Source organism: Cicer arietinum, chromosome 3, assembly GCF_000331145.2.
Source record: "Cicer arietinum cultivar CDC Frontier isolate Library 1 chromosome 3, Cicar.CDCFrontier_v2.0, whole genome shotgun sequence".
Classification (NCBI taxonomy): domain Eukaryota; kingdom Viridiplantae; phylum Streptophyta; class Magnoliopsida; order Fabales; family Fabaceae; genus Cicer; species Cicer arietinum.
In genome coordinates, this window is record NC_021162.2 from 44241291 (window position 1) to 44265633 (window position 24343).

General features: G+C 33.6%; 2 protein-coding genes across 3 annotated transcripts; both read right to left on the bottom strand.

Annotated features, from left to right (window-relative positions):
* Positions 1–1628: 1628 nt before the first annotated feature.
* LOC101492155 (uncharacterized) lies at positions 1629–10249 on the bottom strand. The gene is made up of 4 exons (XM_012713371.3): positions 9521–10249; positions 3612–4256; positions 2052–2870; positions 1629–1941 (listed from the first exon to the last, which is right to left on the bottom strand). Exons 1-4 carry the CDS (start codon positions 10247–10249, stop codon positions 1918–1920), a joined length of 2217 nt encoding a protein of 738 aa, XP_012568825.1. The 3' UTR covers positions 1629–1917.
* LOC101491825 (uncharacterized) lies at positions 10199–24341 on the bottom strand. 2 transcript variants are annotated; one of them, XM_027332640.2, is made up of 6 exons: positions 23889–24341; positions 23547–23795; positions 22725–23420; positions 20561–21391; positions 10785–11490; positions 10199–10336 (listed from the first exon to the last, which is right to left on the bottom strand). In XM_027332640.2, exons 1-5 carry the CDS (start codon positions 24339–24341, stop codon positions 10789–10791), a joined length of 2931 nt encoding a protein of 976 aa, XP_027188441.2. In that variant the 3' UTR covers positions 10199–10336; positions 10785–10788. The 2 variants fall into 2 exon arrangements, with proteins under 2 accessions (XP_027188441.2, XP_073222197.1); XM_073366096.1 differs by having other exon boundaries at positions 23547–23631; positions 23889–24022.
* Between the last annotated feature and the right edge of the window lie 2 nt (positions 24342–24343).

Sequence of the window (24343 nt, forward strand, 5' to 3'; positions counted from 1 at the left end):
TATTGGAGGCCGAAGATTTTTTTTACAATCTATTGGGGATGTTGGAGTTGCAAAGAAGTTGGTAAAGAAGTATGCCCCTACAAACGTTGTTGTTTCGGACAAGATCGAAAATTAATGCACAAACAAATATACTAAGGATAATAGTGTTTATCGTGTTATTAACAATCATTTTATTGATCATATCTCCGTTGTTGATCTTTGAGGCACCACTAATATTCAAGAATTTTGTCCTTCTCGTTAAGAAAAAATGATAAAAATCGTGAAGAAACTTCTAACTCAAACTAATTGATTTTGGAGAATTGAAAATCATTCCAAAGACACTTAAGGAATAGGAGGTACATCCTACATAGGGTCTTAAAAATAAATCATGAGATCTTTGATTCTAGCTTATCTAACTCAACTAACACAAATCATTTACAAGAGGGTCATCAATATCCAAATATGTGCATTGTAGGTTCTGTGAGTGATATAGTATTAGAGGAGAACAATATTCAAAACCATCAAATCTCTTCTGATTTAGAAATCAACTCAAAGGCTATGGTGTCGAGTATGACATATCCAAATGTTAATGTTATTGATGATAATTTACATCACATGATTGCTCAAAACTTGAAGATATTGAAGGTTTTTTTTTAATAGAAATGTTAGCGAAACAAATCGTAGAAATGACGCAAAGACAACAAATCGTTCTAATGCTAGTGAAGAATTTTTTACATAGGTGATTTCAGGGAGAGAAGGGTTTCGCAGGGGGGAGTGAACAACGAAGAAACCAATTAAGTTTTACACGCATATACTTAAAAAACTATGACAGTACTTTTTTAAAAAGCGTTTTAAAAGATCTTACCATATGACAGCGATTTTTTAATAAGCGCTTTAAAAGATTTTACGAAAGCACTATGTGACCTTATAACATCGTTTTTTCTATAACGCTTGTGGAAAAAGCGTTGTAAATATTTTTGCCCCTATTTTCAAAGGCTTTGGTTAATTATTATATATTGATAAATAAATAAAAACATATTTAATATATAAATATGTATATATATGTGATATAATAATAAATTTATTTGATAAATAAATACTTTATATATAAATACTTATAACAAAATATTTATTTATAAATATGCGATATAATAACATTTATTTGATTTGGATTTTTTTAATTATTTTTTTATTTGATAATAGGCATTAAAAATATTAAAGGGAATGATTTTTTTAAGGAATGATTGATTTTATAAAATAATTAAAATATAGTTTTCTAAATTTTGGTGTAGTGTAAATTTATTTTATTTTACTTTTACTAAATGGGAATGATATTTATAGTGGAATTTTAGAATAGGCTTAAAACAATCGTCCAAACATATTTTTTTAAAGATCCTGACCCTACAACAACACTTTTACAAAAAACACTTTAAAAGACCATATGAAAACACTATACGACCCTATAAAAAAGCGCTTGTAGAAAAAGTGTTGTAAATATTTTGATCCTATTACAGCGCTTCTATAAAAAAACACTGTCATAGTCTCTATTATTATATATAACTATCAGTATCTATGACAGCGCTTTTAAAAAATGTGTATTTTTAATATATAATACAACATTGCTTTTAGTTAACAAGCACTGTTAAAGGTGCGCTATAATATCTATATTTTGATGTAGTGACGGTACATATATAAAACAATATAATCCCTGATACAGGTCTTCTTTGTTCTTCATGACTGTCAATAACTTAATATATAATCAATCACACACATTGTTGCACTAATAAATAGAACAATCAACTAAGTAACTTAAAACCGCACAAGCATAGTTATTTTTCAAAAACACAACATAGTAACACTGGATTAAATCCAAATTAAATAAAATAGAAACACTGGACAACTTCGTTCCTCTTCATCAATTGTCTTTGTCATACTTCATCAATTATTGGAGTTGAACTTCACCTAGTCAAATTATAAAAGAATGTAACTGTTATTTTCAATAACACACACTATTAATATACTAATATAGATACCATAATATTTTACTTTCCAAAGAAAAAGCTAACAGATACCCTTTGTAGAAATCTCTTCCTTATGGTAGAGTTGAGATCAATGTCCAATGGGTCAGCATCTGACAATTCCAGAAATTTAACTTCCAACAACTTGTCTGCATTAATGGTACCTGGACAGAAAGTTTCTATCTTGAAGCAGTTGATTAAAAACAGTTTCTCCAAGGATGGAAAACACACAGTAAAATTCCCTGTATAAAAGCACTTGAGTTCGTATAAATCATTAAGAATCAAACTCTGGAGCTCATCAAATATTAACTTTTCATCCTCATGTGATGCATCACCCTCATGAGACACTATCTCTTGTACTGATTTACAATTAATTATCTCCATTGTTTTGAGTCGAGTCAAAGTTTTGGCCGTTGAGGATGTGAACAAATTTACCAATCCATGACAGTCATACAAAATCAAACGCATCAGATTGGAGAAACATACTGGGGATGCTGCTATTTTCCTTAAACGAGAACATCTAGTTATTTCCAATGTTTCTAGATTCTTGACTAAGGGTTCAACCCAAGAGTGCTCTAACCCAATGGAATTGAGATCCTCAAGTAATTCAAATATTAATACTTTAAGATGGGATAGAAATTCTGTATAGACTACATCAGGTCTTTGGAAGCAGAAAATCTCCTTGAAGGAACTACAGAACACCATAAGCTTGTCTATATTGGGCACATGTAGTAGAAATGCATATGGAAATGCATCTGATTCAACATGAAAGCACGGAAAATGAAGAAATTTTAATTTGTTGAAGAGGCTTCCCTGCAAAATCAACTTCAATTCTTTTTCACCCAGTGACAAGTGCTGCAGGTTGGGTATAAGCTACAAAGAGAAGCCAATAACGAAGCAAAAGAAGATTTGGGCAGTTAAAAAGCTGTACATTAATTAGGGGTACTTTGGTAAAGAAATAATTAATAAAGTTGAAAATTTGAAATAAAAAGTGACCAAGAAATTTTTCATGAAAGTTTTATATTGAAGGACGGAGGTAGTATATGATATTTGATATAGTACAATAGCGTGCAAGAATACATCATTATTAAAAGTCTAGTATATTTGACTTATCTAGATGTATAGAAAATACATAAATTAAAGTCAAGAGGCATAGAACCCTGCAAGAAAATAGCTGTATAAGTCAAACTTCACAGTTCTTCTGTTCACTAGTGCATAAGGTGGATGTAAATCCACCATTCATATCAAGCAATGCTAAAATGCACTTTTGGCTCCATAAGTTTCACAATTCGGCGATTTGGCCCATTATTTTGAAAATAACAATTTTAGCCCCTTAACTTTATCCCTTTTGCAAAAGCTAGGGGCCCTGATTTTGACCAGGTATATGCTAATAAAATTAAGGGGTTGTAATTGTTATTTTCAAAATAAAAGAGCTAAAATCGCCGGATTGTGAAACTTGGGAGGGCAAAAGTGCATCTTGGCTATAAAGCAATGATACGTAGATAACAATAATGATGTCAATACCATTCAAACAAAAGTAGCTAGGAAAGTAGGTTCTGTTTGCAGGCACTATTAGGATCCTGCAGCAAGGACAAAGTTGTAAGACAATGGTACCTTCGACATGTCACAATGCAGTGAACTGTAAAAATACTTCAGCTTTGGCAGTCCTTGTAGAGCCAATGAGATAGTACAAGGGAACGTGAGCTCTAAATCTGTTTCCTTGGGATCTGCATTATCCTCTGCAACAATAGCCGTCAACTCCTCACAGTGTTTTACGTGTAGTTTTTCAAGTTTCACAAGATCTTTGGCTATTGATGCTGGAAACAAACTTGTAAGGCATTTACACTTGCCAATATATACTTCTTTTAGCAGTTCAGTCGTTAGAATTCCACGAGGATCTTCATTCCAAACATTCTCCAGATTTGGCAACTCCTCTAAATTCAATATCTTCAGAGAAAAAGGGAGGGGAATCAGAGCTGGTCCCTTAGTTGTCATTTTTCTGTGTTCTGTTGTACATTTCACATCAAATATGGTTTTCACAGAACTACAATTTTGAACTGTCAACTTTTCCATTTTTGTTAGAAAAGGAAGTAAATGGGACGGTAGTACTTCAGATGAAAATTGGCACCCATCCACGATTAATTCTTCCAAATTCTGGAAGCACAAGTGTGGGACTGGCAGTGAGCCATTCCATATGTCTTGTAGTACTGGCTCATTTTTTAGACTCACAACAGTTACTTTTTGTGGACGTTCTGAAGTCTGCACATGCAAGTGAGTAGAAAAAACTACTAACTATTAACCAAGGTCAATGAGAAATGAGATGTGGAATTTTATAACGAAGGAAAATGCCAACAAAAAAAATTGAGCAAGGTAGGCTAGCACCTCTAACATCATCAACAATGTATAAACTAAGCAAATGAAATGTGTTAAAGCATGAGATTTGAGATGTTCACCAACAATATTTTGTTTTATCTTGAGTGTTATTTTATTGTTTAAGTTACCTCTGCATGAAGTATGGTGACCCATACTTGTTAGAGTGGTTTAAGACTTTGTAATTATGGTTAGATGACAGACCACCATGCTGTCCTACTATTTTTCTCTTTTCTGTTTTTATATATTGTATAAGAAACAATATTTTGAAGTGAATGAAAGTCATCTATGTTTCTAAATTTCAAAAGAGACTAACAATTGGTATCTAGAGCCTCTTTGTTCTTGAAGGGCCTATGATTTAAAACCACATAAAATCCAACATACCAATTTTTTACAGAAAAAGAATACCCATTTGAAAAGAAAAAAAATCACTAGAGAAGAAAATTAAAAAAACCTGTTTTCTTGATACCCAACCTTTTTTTCTTGATGGCTTCTAACAATATTACACTACCAGTACCTCCTGTATTTACAGAAAAGAATTATAAAATCTGGTCTGTAAAGATGAGGCTCAGTTGAGAGCATATGATCTTTGGGAGGTGGTGGAAACAGCTACTGAACCACCACCTTTGCAAGAAAATCCAACTGTTGCTCAAATGAGATACCACAGTGAGCAAGTTGCTAAGAGAGCTAAGGCTCTTACCATCCTTCACTCTGCTGTGAATGATGATGTTTTCATGAGAATCTCACACTTGAAGACAACAAAACAAGTTTGGGAGAAGTTGGAAGAAGAGTTTTTTTGGGAATGAAAGAACCAAGCAAATGCAGGTTCTTAATCTCAAAAGAGAGTTTGAAGCCTTGAAGATGAATGAAGCTGAAACCATAAATTATTTCATGACCAAAGTTATGAAAGTTGTAACCCAAATTAGATTGTTGGGGGAAGAATTTCTTGATAGTAGAATTGTAGAAAAAGTCTTGGTGGTTTTACCCGAAAGGTTCGAATCCAAAATTTCTTCACTTGAAGAGTCTAAAGATCTTTCTAAGATAAGCTTAACAGAGCTTACAAATGCTCTTCAAGCTCAAGAGCAGAGAAGACTTCTTCGACAAGAGGAAGCAACAGAATCAGCCTTACAAGTCAAACACAAAGAAAAAGCCATAAAAGTCAAAGATGAAAAGAAATTTGCTGGGCAGCATTATAGAAAAGATACAGAGAAGAAAGAAAGGTTTCCAAAGTGTGGAATCTGCAGAAGAACTAGCCACAAAGAGAGTGATTGTTGATACAAAGGAAAAACACCACCACCAATACAATGTAGATATTGCAACAAAAATGGGCATATTGAGAGGTTTTGTAGGCTAAACAGCAGCAACAAAATCTACAAAGTCACACTTCTGAAAAGGCAAATGTGACTGAAACTGATGATAGCGAAGAACTTTTGTTCATGGCCAAGACTACAAAAAGTTTGGAGGATGGAGACACTTGGTTTCTTGATAGTGGATGCACACAACACATGACTAGCAAACCAAATTTTTTTTCGGACCTCAAACCTGCTTCACGATCTGTAAAGATCGGAAATGGAGAAAAAGTTGTCATCACAGGTAAAGGAACAGTGAAAATTTATACTGCAACAGGTATTAAATACATTTATGATGTTCTTTTAGTGCCTAAACTTGATCAAAACCTGTTGAGTGTGGGTCAAATGATGCAAAACAGCTACTGCTTGTTATTTAAAGAAGGAAGTTGTGTGATTACTGATGCTAATAATCATGAATTATTTGAAATAGAAATGAAAAAAAGAAGTTTTCCTATTAACTGGAATTTAGTTTCTAAACATGAATGTAAATTGAGTAAGGCTGAACTTGATTCTAAGCTTTAGCACAAGAGGTTTGGCCACTATAATTTGAAATCCATTCAATTTGCTCAAAAGAAAAAGTTGGTCAAAGACTTGCCTAGTATTCAAATGTGTTTAGAAGTGTGTGAAGGTTGTCAACTTGGTAAGCAAGATAGATTGCCTTTTCCAAGTTCGGCTACATGGAGAGCAAGTAAAAAACTTGAATTGGTTCACTCAGATGTTTGTAGACCTATGAATACTACTTCACTCCATGGTAGCAAGTATTTCATTCTTTTTATTGATGATTTTACAAGAATGACTTGGGTTTATTTTCTTAAACAGAAATCTGAAGTTTTTTCTGTTTTTAAGAAATTTAAAGCCTTAGTTGAAACCCAAAGTAGATATTTTTTTGAAGAAACTCAGAACTGACAATTGGAAGGAGTTTATTTCTACAGAATTTAATAAATTTTGTGATGATTTTGGTGTTGAGCGCCAACTTACAGTCAACTACTCACCCCAACAAAATGGAGTTTCTGAAAGAAAGAATAGATCTGTCCATGAAATGGCTAGATGCATGATTTTTGAGAAGAAATTGCCAAAGTCTTTTTGGGCAGAGGCAATAAAAACTATTGTGTATCTCCAAAATCAACTTCCTACAAGGGTTGTAGAGGGGATGACACCTATTGAGGCTTGGGGAGGCATCAAACCTTCAATCAAACATCTAAGGGTGTTTGGTTCATTGTGCTACACTCATATACCAGAAGTCAAAAGAACCAAGTTGGATGAAAAGGCTGAAAGAGGAATTTTAATAGGCTATAGCTCAAAATCTAAGAGCTATAAAGTCTATGGAATTTCATTAATAGATATGTTATAGTGGATGAAGATGCATATTGGAATTGGGAGACCTCTCAAGTTTTTGCCTTCTCTTGAGAGCACAATGGAAGAACAAGGTGAAGAAGTTGATGATGACTTCGCTGTAAGAGGTACTCGACCTCTTTCAAAGATTTATCAAAGATGCAACAGTATTGTCCTTGAACCTACTAATTTTGAAAATGCTAGTAAAGTTGAGGAGTGGAACCAAGCTATGAAAGAGGAGATGGCCACCATGGAAAAGAACAAGACATGGCAGCTAGTTGACGAACCTAGAGACAAGCATGTCATTGGAGTTAAATGGGTCTATAGGAAAAAGATGAACCCTGATGGATCCATCAACAAATACAACGCCAGACTTGTGGTCAAATGCTATGTTCAACAATCCGGAATTGATTACACAGAAACGTTTGCACTGGTAGCAAGAATAGACACTATTCGAATTCTTGTAGCATTGGCTGCACAAATGAAGTGGAAAATCTGGCATTTAGATGTCAAATCAACATTCCTGAATGGAAATCTTGATGAAGAGGTTTATGTTGCTCAACCTGATGGTTTTTTAGTGAAAGGAAGAGAAGAATGGTGTATAAACTTCATAAAGCTTTGTATGGGCTAAAACAGGCCCCTAGAGCTTGGTACAGCAAAATTGATAGCCACTTTCACAATCAAGGCTTCAGGAGGAGTGAAAATGATGCAACTCTCTATGTAAGAAAGTTGCTGGATGGTGGTTATTTAATTGTCTCTTTGTACGTTGATGACTTGCTAGTAACAAGCAATAATCAACAAGAAGTACAAAAACTTGTGGAGGACATGAAAAATCAGTTTGAGATGTCTAGTTTAGGAGAAATGAACTACTTTCTAGGCTTGGAAGTTTATCAATATGAGGATGGAATTTTTCTGAATCAAGAGAAGTATGCTCGTGAAATTTTGAAGAAGTTTTGAATGGAAAGTTGCAAATCTGCCCCCACTCCTTTGGGGTCAAATTTGAAGCTATCAAAGGAAGATGAAACTGAAAAAGTTGATGCTTCTCTTTATAGAAGCTTGATTGGAAGTCTACTTTATCTTACTTCATCCAGACCCGACCTTATGTATGCAACAAGTCTACTCTCAAGATTTATGTAGAGTCCTACCAAGACACATTTTCCTGCAGCAAAAAGAGTGCTTAGATATGTTAAGGGCACTACACAATTTAGAATATGGTACAAACCAAGTGAAAATGGAAGTTTGATAGGCTATGTTGATAGTGATTGGGCTGGAAATATTGATGACATGAAGAGTACTACAGGTTATGATTTTTCCTTAGGCTCTGGCATATTCTCATGGAACTCAAGGAAGCAAGAAATTGTAGCTCAATCTACTGCTGAAGCAGAGTATGTAGCAGCAGCTGCAGCAACAAACCAAGCTATTTGGTTGAGGAAAATGCTACTTGATTTGGGAATACAACAGCTGGAAGCAACCTTGATTTATTGTGATAGCAAATCAGCAATTGCTATTGCTGAAAATCCAGTTCAACATGGAAAGACCAAACATATTCAAGTGAAGTTTCATGCTATACGCGGGGCTATAAAAAGTCAAGAGATCAAGCTCGCATTGTTGTTCGGACTCTCAAATTTCTGATATATTGACCAAATCTCTTCCAAGAGTTAAGTTTTAAAGGTTTAGAAGGTTGCTTGGAGTGTCCATAAAAAATCTCAACGAGGAGTGTTAAAGCATGAGATTTGAGATGTTCACCAACAATATTTTGTGATATTTTGTTTAATCTTGAGTGTTATTTTATTGTTTAAGTTACCTCTGCATGAAGAATGGTGACCCATATTTGTTGGAGTGGTTTAAGACTTAGTAATCATGGTTAGGTGACAGACCACCATGTTATCCTACTGTTTTTCTCTTTTCTGTTTTTATATATTGTATAAGAAATAATATTTTGAAGTGAATGAAAGTCATCTATATTTCTAAATTTCAAAAGAGACTAACAAAATGGACTTAGAACCAAGTAATTTGTTAACATGTGTTGATGTAATAGAAATTAAAAATAAAAGTATTAAATGAAAAGTACTAACATCTCATATTCTAAAAAAACATTTATTTATTTATCAAGTGATTAAAAAAAAATAGTACATGCTACTTCAATTCATGAATATTGTGTCCAACACACTTTTACCAGAATTCATAAAATAAATAATCAGTATGATCTATAGGTAGAATCTTTTTGAAAATTTGTAAAATTCAAATAGATTGTATTTAAAATTGTAATTGTAGTTGCATATACATTAAAATTCACTTCATTTTTATTTGATTGACTAACTTTTAAATATTCAAATTGACAATTTTATGCTTATAAATTAAATAATTTAAGCAAATTTAAATTTTAATAATATTGTGTTATACACGAATACTTGTAATAAATATTTTGATCAACAACAAAAAGAGTATATGTGTAATTGATTCTTTATATACCTCTTCCTCAAACCTCTTGAGTATTGTAGAATTCAGATCACCTTCCCATTTTGGTGTTGCATCTTTGATGAATGTAACTCCCGAAGGCAATTTGGTTTGATCTATTCTGTTGACTGGACTGAAAGTTTTCATCCTGCTACAGCTAATCAAGGATACCTTCTCCAAGGAAGGAAAGCATAAAGCAAATTTCCCAGGGTAAAAGCACCTCAGCTGTGATAATTCTTTTAGAATCAAAGTGTGGAGGTGCTCAAATATTATTTTTTTATCTTCATGTGATTCATCCCCCTCTATGGAAACTATCTCTTGCATTGAATCACAATATTTTATGTCCATCACTTTTAGTCGACACAAGCTTTTGGCTGTTGAGGATGTTAACAGATATAGCATTCCTGTACAACTATATACATTCAAAATTGTGAGGTTGGAAAAAGATACTGTGTTCGGTACCAAGTTTATTAAACGATGACATTTTTTTACTTTTAATGTTTGGAGATTTTCGGGAATTGGGTGTAGCCAAGTGTGCTCTAAACCAATGGAGTTGAGATTATCCACATTAGTTAACTCTACTTCTTTTAGGTGCAAGAGGACTCTTGTGTAATCAGCATTAGGTCTTTCAGCAGAGAACATCTCTTCGAACAAACAATCGCACAACTGAAGTTTCCCTATAGTAGGTAACATGCAAAGGAACCTATATAGAACACTGTTTGACTCTTCTTGAAAGTGTTGCATACGTTTAAATTGCAATGTCCAAGACCTCTGATCCCATATAACCTTGGTGTCTCCAATACAAAATAATAATTTCTCCAAACTGAGGATCTGGATAGCTCAAAAAAAAAAAAATAAGGAAATTATATTTAGACAAACATAACTTACATTAGAACGAACTCTTCTATTATAATAAAGATTGAAGTCTTCTAAAATATAGAATTAATTATTTGAAATTCCATAACTATCTAAAACTTGTGTCATAATTGTTATAAAAATTATATTGTTATTATTAATTAGTCCCTCACTAGACAACAAAGTATGAGTCGACGCATATAGAAGAATTGGACACCGATGAACTTTAGGAATTATATTTATTGTTTAAATATCAACAATTAAATAAAAAATAAAAATAAGAATAGATTCCCAATGATAGATACATTATTCAGTTCTAGGTTCATCATGTGATGTTGCTAGGGTAGGTATACTATGTATTATTATCTAGGGCAAGTGGAACTGTTTTTAATGGCCTTATAGACCACCAAGTTGTAAGAAGTACCTGTTCAATTGGAATAAGGGCTTGCTCCTCTGTATGATCTTCTTGAAATTATAGTCATGTTACATTGATATACATGCAGTTCTTTTAGGGAAGGCCATTGTAACTTATGTATACCAGGATAAAAGTATTTGAACCCTGGCAATTCTGTTAGGTGCAATGAGGTCAGACAAGGAAACATAAACTCTTTTGTTTCTCCTTCAACAGCTCTTTCATCCTTTGAAAATATTTCTACCAACTCTTTACAGTACGTTACACTAAGCACCTCAAGTCTAGTAAGAGCTTTAGCCACCGATGTAGGAAACAAATATTTAAGGATTTCACAACTATCAACATGCATTTCTTGTAGCGCTTGAAAGCTGAGAATTCCTTCAGGGTCTTTGTCCCACACATGCTCCAGGATTGGTAGATTATTTAATGACAATTTTTTCAAACGAAATAATCCCAATGTTTTTGTGACCCTTGCACCATCTATATTAACTATGACTTTCACTGCACTGCAATTCCATACTCGTAACTCTTCCAAATTCTCAAAACAAGGAATTAAATGAGATGGAATTGCGTGCACTAGATTATTACGGTTTCCTACCCCCAAGGATGTCAAATTGCGAAAGATGTGCTCGTGCACCAAATCCCTGCCATGCCATACTTGTTCTAATAATTCAGGAAACACGTCCAGCTGCAGCTGCTCTGTGTATTCAAAAGACATCTGTAAAATCAAAGAAATAAAATAAAAAATTTAGAAGCATTACCAGGAAAATAAAAGTGTTGAGAGTCAGGGCTCAATATTCATTCATGTCCAAATCTGTTTCTGTTTTATAATTAAAAATATTCTTTAACTATAGGGATTCGGTTGTATAGGAGTACATATTCGACATATTGTCAACATATTTCAATAAAGTATGTTTTTACCCTAATTTGTATCAGAGCTTTCGGTCTTTGGGAGTCTCGCTACCGCCTTCGGTTTCTTTTTTCCTGAAACCTTGACCACCTTCATTGTGGCCCTTTTTGCTACCTTCATTACAGCAACTTGAGATTTCTTTTTGGCCTGTTCGCTGACATAGTGTGTTCAATAGTCAAGCCTTCTAGACCTCCGTTCACTGCCGTTTCAGCCAGATTGTAGATCGATCGTTTCTCGTTTCATTTTGGGGCTTCACTTTCTGATCGGAACATTTTTGTTTGTGTCATTTGAAGCTCACACGGTTTTTGCTCAGACTTTTTGGTTGCAGCATTCTAGCACACTTACAGTTTGTGAATATTTTTTGGACATATGAAGTTTGTTTTGTTTGATAGATCAATCATTAGTCTCTAATATCGTTTGCCTGTTGATTTTTTGGATATGACAGCTAAAGAAAACAAAAGTGGATTGGCCCGACTCAATGAAGATGAAGTAGAGAAGATTAGATCACTTCTTAGTGTAAGTTGGAGAAACCAACAGCTACTAGTTCTCTAGTATATACAAATATGTAAGTACAGAAGTGCACCTAAGAGGGGGGGTGAATTAGGTGTTAAGAAATTTTCTTGTTTTTAGCGATTTGGTGATTGAATTTACTGCTTTAGGATAATAAGTGACAATAAATAAATGGCAGCAATTAAATGAACACAACAGTATTATCCTGGTTCCCCTTATGACCAAGGGTACATCCAGTCCTCTTGCACACTACAAGAGATTTCTCCACTATTGTCAGAAATTGTACAAATCCCACCCTAGGATCTTTGCTACAAACTTCTAACAAAACTTCTAAGATAGCACACCACTATCTTAGATTAGACTACTTTAAGAAAGTGCTACTTTCTTTTCCAAATGATATAGTTTGATTTGGAATAAGAATACAAGAGAGGTATAATGATATCAATCCAATATTACTTCAAGTACTTTGAGAACCTTTCTAAATAATATGAAAATGAGATGCAAGTACTTGTAAAAAATCAGAAATTTTGTTCAAAGTTTGATTGAAGGATTGTGTGTTTGTTAATCTGAAGTTATGGTGTATTTATACTCCATAAACATCTCTTCAGATTCGTGGCCATTGATCCAAGAGGTTTGATGAACAAATACAATGATCTAGAGCCATTTCTAATCTGAAAAATTGCATTGCTTTCAGTTGTATTCGAATACAGGATGTATGTATTCGAATACACCTCTTTGTAACGTTCAATTTTATTCAAAATTTGCACCTTGTATTTGAATACATAGTCATGTAGTCGAATATAGATTTGTTATTTTTGCCACTGACTTGCTGTTTGTATTCGACTACAGCAGGTCGTAGTCGAATACAGATGCGAAGCTTTTGCTACTCACTTGCTATTTGTATTCGACTACAGCAGGTCGTAGTCGAATACAGATGCGAAGCTTTTGTTACTGACTTAGCATCTGTATTCGAATACACTATGCTATATTCGAATACAACTTTGTATTTTGTCAAAAATATCAGTTTTAAGACTTTGTTAATGTAATTTTGACTTTTGAAACTTCTTTATATGCATTTGTAAAGATGAATGGTTCTCATGTATTTGAGCTATTGGTTGTATCATTTACCTTTACATTTAAACATCTAATATGTATGAATTTAAAGTTTATCAATAAGATATTTGGACTTCTTTTTAAGCTTGTTGCCTTGATCACAATCGTTAGTTTTTGTCTTCATCAAAAACATGTATTTTACAAAGTACACTTCCGTTTAGTAAGTTTCAATTTTCTTTGGACTTAATGTTTCAGATACAACCTATAACCAGTATAGAATACTGAATTCTGGAGCCATTGACCACATGACACTCTTACCTACACATTTCTCCACTTATTCACCCTGCCTTAACAACAAGAAAATATCCACAGCAGATGGTACCCTTATAACTATAGTAGGTCAAGGAGACCCCCAAATAAATTCATCCATTACACTAAGAAATGTTCTTCATATTCCTAAATAGTCACTAGCTAAATTTCCATACAAAAACTAACACAAGACCTAACATGTAATGTTTTTTTAACAAATCTTTGTCCTTTCGTACAAGAAAGACAATTGGTAATGCTAGAGAATAGAATGGTCTTTATTATTTGGATAATCAAAATCTTAGTCCAAATCTACTCAGCAATACCAACTTTTTTTTCTAAATCAATAAAGACCAATAGGGACAAGGTCATTTTGTACCACTACCGTTTGGGTTATCCTTCATTTAGAGTCATAAAACAGTTGTTTCCTTCCCTTTTCAAAAAATTGGAGGTAGAAAGAAAGTCTTCACTTTAAGGTGTGTGCTTACTAAACACAAATGTATACCTTTTTCAGTTAGTAACCAAATGAATACTTCTCCATTCTGCTTAGTTCATATTGATGTATGGGGTCCCTCTAATGTTCCAAATATATTTAGTTCATATTGATGTATGGGGTCCCTCTAATGTTCCAAATATATCCGGAGCCTATTGATTTGTAACCTTTATTGATGATTGTACACAGGCTACTCGAGTTTACTTACTAAAACAAAAATTTGAAGTCAGTTATATATTTGTACAATTCTTCTCCATGATAAAAAATAAAAAAAATAAAAATAAAAAAAAAACCAATTTGGAGTGAGTATTAAGAATATTAGGTCTGACAATGCCAAAGATTAATTTAATCGTGACTTAGTTCTTTCTGTCAAAAGGAGGGCATTATTCATGAGTCCTCATGTTTAAAACACTCCAACAAAATGGAATTTCTAAGAGGAAAAATGGGCACTTGTTAGTTCAAACTCGAGGATGTAATTTCAAAATAAAGTTCCAAAGAAATTTTGGGGAGAGGAAGTTTTAACTGAATTGTATCTCAAACCGATTACCTTCTAGTGTCCTTATTCTACCCTAATGTGTCCACATGTAGTAATCTTACTCCTAGAATATTTGGGTGTGCGTCGTTTGTTCATATCCATAGTGATAGTAGAGGGGAACTTGATCCTAGAGCCTTAAAATTTGTCTTTATCGGGTATTCTTCCACTCAATAGGGCTACAAATATTATCATCCACCATCCCAAAAAAATTTGTCTCCCGAGATGTCACCTTCAAGTTTCTTTGGTCAAACTAATCTTCATGGGGAGAATACAAGTAAGGAAGATGAGTATCTTTTATTTTATGAGTTGACTCTTGAACCAAAAATTGAGACTGAAATTGATTTTGAAAAAGATGGAAATGAAGGAAATGACAATGTTGAGACTGAAATTGATTCTGAGGAAGATAGAAATGATGACACTAATTTAAGATATGGGACGAATCTAGTATATATAGGAAGAACAAAGATCATTCATGAATCTATTTACATCCATGACTCCAATTCGACCTTACATGAGGTAACTTCCCTTGACGCTTCAAACTCTAGTGATCCAATTTATGAATCTTCTTGTGCAAAGGGATTAGAGTCCAACACACCACCAACTTATGATGACCTTCATCTCCCAATTGCCCTTAGGAAGAATACTAGGACATGTACCAACAAACCACCCTACCCTTTATCCAACTACCTATGTTTTGAACAATTTTCACCTATCGATAAAGTCTTTCTCACAAGTTTGAACAGTACCACTATACCTACCTCTCTATCTGAAGCATTATTTGACAAGAAATGGAAACAAGTCATGGACTTGGAAATGGAAACACTGGACAAGAATGGTACTCGGGATTTGGTCCCTCTACCAAATAGAAAGAAACTTGTACGATGCAAGTGGATATACACTGTAAAGTACAAGGTTGATGCCTGATGGGTGTATTAGAGGTACAAGACAAGGTTGGTAGATAAAGGATTTACTCAAACGTATGGAGTGGATTACTTAGAAATATTTGCTCCGGTTGCAAAAATGAATATCGTTAGGGTGATATTATCTCTAGCGGCTAATTACAGTTGGAACTTGCACCAAATTTGATGTAAAAAATGTCTTCCTCCATGGAGATCTAGAAAAGATATTTATATGGACTTACCCCTGAATACAGTGAGCATATTGATGCCAACACCGTTTGTAAGCTAAAAAATGCTCTATATGGGCTTAAACAATCGCCACGAGCATGGTTTGGGAGGTTTCTAGAATCATGGTGGGTCTAGGCTTCAAACAAAGCCAAGGAGATCATACCCTCTTTATCAAACACACTGGGTCAAGGGAGTAATAGTGTTATTAGTATATGTGAAGACATTATAGTGACCGGTGATAATGAAAAGTAGCAACAACTGTTAGGACAACACCTAGCCAAGGAATTTGAGATTAAAACCTTGGGAAAATTGAAGCATTTCTTGGGAATTGAAGTGGTTCACTCTAAGAAAGGGATTTTCATATCCCAACAATAATACATCACAGATCTTCTGCAAAAAACGGGCAAGATAGCATGCAAGCTAGCAAGTACACCAACCGATCCAAATTTAAAGTTGGGAAGCATAAGAAGACATTGCAGTTGACAAGGAAATTTACCAAAGATTAGTTGGAAGACTCATATTTGTGAAATACTAGACTTGATGTTGCCTTTGTTGTAAGCCTAGTTAACCAATTCATCCACCAACCAAAGGAGGTACACTTGCAAGCTACACTCAGAATCATGCAATATTTGAAAGGAACTCCTGGAAGAGGAATTTTGTTCGGACGAAATGGACATGTGGGTCATTAAGCATATACTAATGCAAACTATAGAGGGTCAATTGTAGGTAGAAGGTCAACCACATGATATTGCAATTTCCTATGTGGGAATCTTGTGACTTGGAAGAGTAAGAAACAAAGTGTGATATCTAGATCCCGTGCTGAAGCAAAATTTAGGGCAATGAAACAAGAGATATACGAGTTAATATGGTTGAAGATCATTTTGGAGAACCTGGAGATAAAGTGGGATGAACCAATGAAACTTTATTGTGACAATAAATTTGCTATTAACATAGCACATAATCCAATGTAGCATGACATGACCAAGCATATTGAAGTCAACATACATACCATCAAAGAAAAACTCGATAGTAACCTAATTTGCACTCCATATGTCTCCTCCCAAGGCAACCTTGCTGATCTTCTAACTAAAGGCCTAAAAAACAGCAACTTTAAAAGTATAGTATCCAAGTTAAAAATGGAGAATACCTATTCACCAGCTTAAGAGGAAGTGTCAAAATTTGTTTTTGTCTTATTATTAAAAATATTCCTCAAATATAAGAATTTGGTTGTATAGTAATTTAGTGTATATATATATATATATAAAATGTATTGTCAACATATTTCAATTTAATAAAATATATTTTTACCCTAATTCTTAAGAAATCAGCTAAATTATTTATAAATAAAAAATATTACTAAAATGTTTAGCATGATTCTAAAATATATAAATGAAATTGATATTATTTTGATTAAAGAGTAAAAATTTAATAGGGCCGTCGTTGATAACATGGGCCTAGGCAATAAAAATGGGCCCAAAGTTTGGAAAGTTTATGAAAGGGGGAATAGGAAGCAAGAGAAGCATGCTGAGTTGGCAGAGTGAGATGTTAGTTAGCAGTGGTGGTTTGTCAATTCTGATGTATAGGGGAGTGGAGTGGAGAGGGAGGAAGAAAAGTTAATTTCTGTTTGTTGAAGTTGTGGGATCTATTACAATATATTAAAACAGAACTCCAACATCATACGTTGACATGTGATTGGATCGAATGCCATGAAATCGAATCTGTATCACTTCAACAAAAATCTGATGTGTCAATCTTCTTTTACCACCCTTCATTTTCCACCGATTCTATACACCATCCATTGTCTTATACTGCGTCTCCTATTTAAATATTATTTTATAACATCTACTAAAAAAATTTCAAATTAATCTCACATTATTATTTCATAAGGTCACTTATTATTTCATAACGTTTGCCCAAAATCTTCCAAATTAATTCCACATTACTACTTAATAGTTTTTCTGGTGTGGATTAATCAACTTACCATTTTCGAGAAGAATTTTTACCATATTTCATTTGAGAAGGAATGCCATCTTTGTTGTAAATACAAGTACATAAAGAATTTTTATTCCTATAAAAGTCCCATACTTCTAAATATATTTTTTTTTCATAGTTAAAAATAATATATCAACTCTTACAATACAATTGATTAATAGAGTTACCAATATGAATTATGTAAAAACTTTTGTCATGACACTTTCTTTGAAATAATGTAACATATCACAACTTGAAAGAATCACAGTAGAAATATCTTTTTTTTTTAAAAGGTGCCAACGTAGTACACATAAGATGAAAAAACAAAAAACCACTATCTTCTTCCCATTGAATACAATCATAATTTCTTGCTATTTTTATCTTTAACTAGAACCCCTATAGATACATGTTTTGTCATCTAATGTTTTGCACTTTATTGTCCACATTATTCCAAATATTATTAGCATACACTAACCCCAATCATCAAATGCTTTCTAGTCACTATAAAAAAAAAAATTGTCCATTTTTAGTCTTAACTATTTTATAAGAATCGGAGATCTTTTAGAAACTAAAATATATTTAACAATTAATTCTAAATTTTAAACAATACTCTACATCAAGTTCAATAAGAGCCTATCAAATAGATAAAATGTTAAGAAACGCATTTTGACATATATTGCAAATTTAAATTTAACTATTACTTGGGACATATTCCACTACTTATTATCCAAATTATAGGGAGACCATGATTCATTCCAACCCAACTAATACAAAAATAACATCTTTCAATAAAGAGTTAACATCGTCCCGTCATATTAATCACATGTATTTGAAAAGTTTAAATTTTACAAACTATGAATGTTTAAAATATCTTCTCCCTATATTTCTTATTTAAAAACAATTTTTCAATTATTGTACTCATCATAATTAACTTCACAATATACATAATATATCACTTTAAAATATAAATTAATTAACAGTCACGCAACGTACGGGTCATAATCTAGTATTAGATAAAATGAGGAGAGAAAATAATAAGGGTATGAATTGTATTGATAATAGCTTTATGCTAACGTGATTCAAAACACTCAATAGTATTCTCTATCTATAGAGATACATAGATTCAATCCTAAATTAGAAACAAATCATACTAATAATGAGAGATATTCTAAGATACATCTATGATTATAAATTGATCCTAGGAAATAACTCAAGATACTCTAAAATAATATAAAAGATATTATAAGATATTTTCTAATATTATAACACTCCCTCTCAAGCTAAAGTTTACTAAGTTTTAGCTAGTTACAAGAAAACAATATTTTGTTCCGCAAAATACTAAAAAAAATATGGCAAAACAACTCAATGATGTAGGTGAAGTCGGAGCGAATTGCTATAAATACAGTCTAGTCAGATAGCCGGAATGGTCATCAACCTGAGAGAAATTCATGGCAAGCAATTGAAAAAAACAAGGTTTGTTCTTCTAAAAACTGCATTTGGAAGCTTCAAATCAATAGTATTGGAGACTCAAAATATTTAAACTTGAATTTGCTTCAGGGACTGAGAGGCGTGCTTCAGGGAGAGAAAGGCAAGGCCGGTACATTTGGGACAAAGATAGAGTCAGTGCATCTGGGACAAATTTCCAAACTAAAGTGTGAGTCATGAAAGTAAGACATTGTCAAAATGACCATCAATGGAAAAAAGAAGTCATCACTAATATGATTCATATGTGGGAAAAGAGACACCACCAGAATGATCGACATTAGGAATAGAAACCATTGTTATAATCTATTAGTAAGAACTAAATTGCATGACAAACACTGAAGAAGAAGCAGCGCGACTCTAACGAAACGAAACCATGATTGATCAAAGAGTGAGAAAATGCACCCATAATATGAGAGATAACGGTTGTTGGAACAAGAATGCATATTTTTGTTGATCAAAATTGGAAAGTACGGGCAGATCTGGAACCGTGAGGCTAAGGCAAGTTCAATAAAAAAGGTCGCGTCTAAAATGGTTGTCAGACGCGCTGTCACGCATGGTGAAGAGAGGCGGCACGTGGATCTGACGCAGGTGGGCGGTGAGGCGTGGGTGGGCGCGTGTAGTGGCTTTCGGTGGCGCGCTTGGAGGTTTTGGCCGATCTGAAATAGGAGAAGCTGATGGAGTGATTGTTTGCCGAAAAAGTTGCCAAAAGCAGTGACGGTGACAGTAGCGAACTGAACGGAAAACGAGTGAAACCGATATCATAATGTGTCACGACAATGGTTTAAAAAATTAATGGTCACATTGAAAAAGAGAAACTATGATTATATTCTCTAATTGTTGGGAACTCGGAAGCGGAACAACGGCAAGATTGTTCAAGGAGGATCAAAATAGACTCTGATACCATGTTGAAGTTGTGGGATTTTGGATAAAAGGAGGAGAGAAAATAACAAGGGTATGAATATTACTGATAATAGCATTATGCTAACGTGATTCAAAAGACTCAATAGTATTTTATATTTATAAAGATACATAGACTCAATCTTAAATCGTGAATAAATCATACTAATAATGAGAGATATTCTAAGATATCTCTATGATTATAAATTGACCCTAGGAAATAACTCAGGATACTCTAACATAATATAAAAGATATTATTAAGATATTTTCTAATATTCTAACGCTGTAATTGGTAGAGAATTTGCATATTAGGAGCTTAGCTCTGGGGTTGTTAGGGAGGTTGTTCCCTACTACATTTCAATTTTATTTTCATCAATAATATCAGCATTTCCAGAACTTTCATTCCCTGCACTTGCTTAATTTGTACTGTTTGATTACCTTAAATTCTGGTCTGCAACAAAATTTAAGATGAGAAGATCTGGTATTTAATGAATAAGTACCTTGTCTTTGAAAACTTTCTGTATAGTGGTATTCAAGTCACCTTCCCAATACCATTTCTCTTCCTCTTCTGATTCTCCTTCAATGGCATGTATCTTTTTTAGCTTTGGTGCGGATATTTGACTCTTAGTGAACGTTTCCATTTTGGGGCATTCTCTTACAATCAGTCTTTCCAGTGATGGGAATTTAAATTCACAGTTCTTGTAGCTACAGAAACTTGAAAGGTTCTGTAATTTCACCAGCTCTAAACAAACCAATTTTCTAAATACAACTTTGATCATTGTGCCTTCTTCATTTCCCTCATTGGTTACTATTTCCTGTAAACTACATTGGATTACCTTCATCACTTCAAGTTGAACCATGCTTTTGGCTGTTGAGATTGCCATTAAATTCATTAATCTAAAACAAGCATATACTTCCAAATATGTTAAGTGAGTAAAAGATACTGAGGAAGGTGCTATAGTGACCAAACTGTAGCAGGAATATAAGAGCAAATGATGTAGTCTTTGTAGAAGTGGATCTTGGTCAAATCCTAGATTCTTTATACATGACATCCGCAAATACAATGTTTTGAGTTGTAATACAGTTCCCAGTCTTTCTTGTGGTGCAACGTTTCCACTTGGCACTAACCCTTTAAGCTTATAGTCAGAGAAAACCAAGTTTAAGCTTTCCAGATTAGGCATTCTGTCCAGAAACCAGTAGAGAAGTTCAATATTGTCCAACGAGTGCAAGCAAAGCTCTTTCATACAGTCCATTCGATACTCCCATTTGTTTCTCTTTAACCACATTGCTTCCTTTAAGCCAGTTTCCAAGAACTCCAAGTTGGAGATTACCTAGAGAAAAATGAAATATAGGTACTAAGAAGGAAAATATTGTTATACATACTTTAAGCTTATTCCTCAGCTAAGAAGGGATAAATTACCAATCCTTTTTATCTGTTTCTTTGCCTGTACTTGTGATGAAAAAAATAAAATATCAGCAAAAAAGAAAATGTCATTGAATAGAATGCATATAGGTCCCACAATATGGAGAATACTGGAATGAGTTCTCTCTATTGACACGAGAGAATAGTGAAATCTAGAACTTTCAATAAAAAAAAATGTGGGAGGGATTTCTAAAATAAAAAATGGGAAAGAATAAATTTATGGGTGAGATTTGAAAGACATGAGAAAAAAAATGGAAAGAATCTATTTCCAAAGAATTGGACGCATATAATTTAGTGAGATCATTAAATGATAAAGAGTGTACATAATGAAAAGAGTATGTTATAATTTTATATTGTGTGTTGCTAGCAATATTTTAAGTGATAACTTTCTCTTTCTTAATTGTTTATGGTTTTTATATGCCATTTTATTTTCTTAGCTTTGGATTAGGCGAACTCAACTCTACAAACAGGTTTGTAAGGTGATGAATGTTTCTCAATTATAAACACTATTACATGCCATATTCAATCCAACATGGGACTCTCAAAACACCCCACTCACACCCATGATTGGACATTTAGATGGTGATTTGGGTGGCTTGATAGCTGGTTACCTAATAGATCTTGGATAGAATCTGATACTATCTTAGAAAGTGAGGAATGTTTCAATCCCAGAAAACAGTTCCTAATTTAATTGAATAAAAAAAGACAACCATGAATAAAATAATCAAAATAGTACATAACTCAGTCTCATAAAACCAGCTTGCATGTCAGAGAGATGTCAGACCACTTATAAACACAAATTGAGGCTATATCACATCCATGTGGACTCTCAAAACAATTTTATTATTAAAAAAGGAACAATAAGGGAGACATATAAACGGGATATGTAACTTGATGCTCTTAGAAGATTTTAAAATATATCCTACTTATAGTGAATTAAATTTTACTTCAACTAATAATGCTTTAAATTATAAGTAAAGAGTTGTAGCAACAGCAAGAGAGTGAACTGCTTGTGAGGAGTTTCAATAGTTTATGCAAAAAAGTTACACGATCAAATCAAACTACATGGTAACATTGTATTAAAAAATGGTAGGGGGAAGACTTTCATGCGTGATATTATGTGTTTTCCTTATTTATTTGCATGTTAAATATCTTGCAAGAAGACTGGGTATTTTGTTTTCTCTTGATGTCTATTTCAATTATGTAATTCTTATGAGTTTGAACCATAAGATATCCCTTACCCTTTCAGCTAAGAAAACCGCTTGTCTTTCTTCATTTGTGATTTCTGTTGTGAACATGTCCAGCTGCTCACAGGAGTTCACAGCCAACTGCTTCAATTTTGAACATTCTATATGTCCCCCCTTATAGAAACGCTTAATTTTTGGCAGGAGATAGAGTTTAATGAAGGTTACTTCAGGAAACTCTAATCGGGTTTGTGTTCCATCATTCCAAGCAACAATTTCCTCCATCTCGAAACAATCACATATCGAAACGCCTTCGAGCCTTTTTAGATCTTTGGCCACTGAAGCTGGTAAGACATAGCTTAGTTTACTACAGTCTATAACTTCTATAATCCGCATATTTTTGAAGCTAAGAATTCCTTCTGGATCTCGGTCCCATATTTGCTTCAGGTTTGGGAGTCGGTCTACAAAAATAAGCTGCAGGTTTGTGTTCGTCCTAGATGCACCTATTTGTTGAAAGTCTTTGATTTCAAAAATCACTTGCAGTGACCGGCAATCGATAATCTTCAAGCTGTCTAAACTCCCAAACCATCCTGTCATGTGACTTGGAAAAATCTTGACAAGTTTTTCACACCCTTCAATTTGTACAGAAATGAGACTAGAAAAGGAATCAACACCAACTTCAAATTGCCATATGTCAGTCAACATATTCAGTTTGGTGAGGTTGATTTCCTCCAACTTAGGAAAGATGCAGACCTGTATTTTGATGCATAAAATCCATAAGGTAATGAACTCAAGTACTCAACAAAAAATGCACAAGGGCGAGCAAGAACTGCCTACATAACATTGAGTCAAAACTACAAAACTTTACACCTTACACACCTTGTCCACAGTGTTTCCTGCAGTGATAAAAATGTTCTCCATCATTTGACAATTACTTATAAAAAGGCCTTTCAATTTCTTCAAACTGCTAGCCACAGACAATGAACATAAGTATCTTAAGTTATAGCAATCTTTCACAGTTAATTTTATTAGATTTTGAAAGCAGAAATTTGAAACAGGTCGGTCTCTCCATATCTTATGGCTTTTGATTGAGGATAACTTCAAACTCTCGAGGTTTGGAATTTCAATCTGTAAGAACACACAAATTACTATACTTGCAACAACTGAAAAAATATTATCACAAATTAACTAAAATTGGAGGAGTATTATGCAATATCATACCAGTTCACCAAAGAGAGAAACGGGAGCCATGACATTGTAATCATCTTCTGCAATAGTAATTTCTATGTGATCCCTGGTCATTGTTTGCCCTTCTAAAGAAGGCATCTCATCACAAGTATAAAAACTAGTAAATGATGGTAATGTTTGTAGCGTCAAAGACCGCAACTTAGGAAAGTCAACCTTATTAAAATCTCCTTGTCCTTCCATAACAACAATCTCCTCCAAAGAATCACATTCAGAAACATCAATTGTTTCTAGACTAGCAAAAAATTTAACCATGTAAAAGGAGAAGAGAGTCTTCAACTGGGTACACATCTTGACCTTGATGGTTTTTAATTTGGTGAATGAGGCATCTGTAACTGGAGTATAACACAACATCTTTATGTTGCTCAGTTTGTAGAGGCATAGAGATTCCAAATTGAGAAAAACATCCTGAGGATGGATCAGCTCCATTG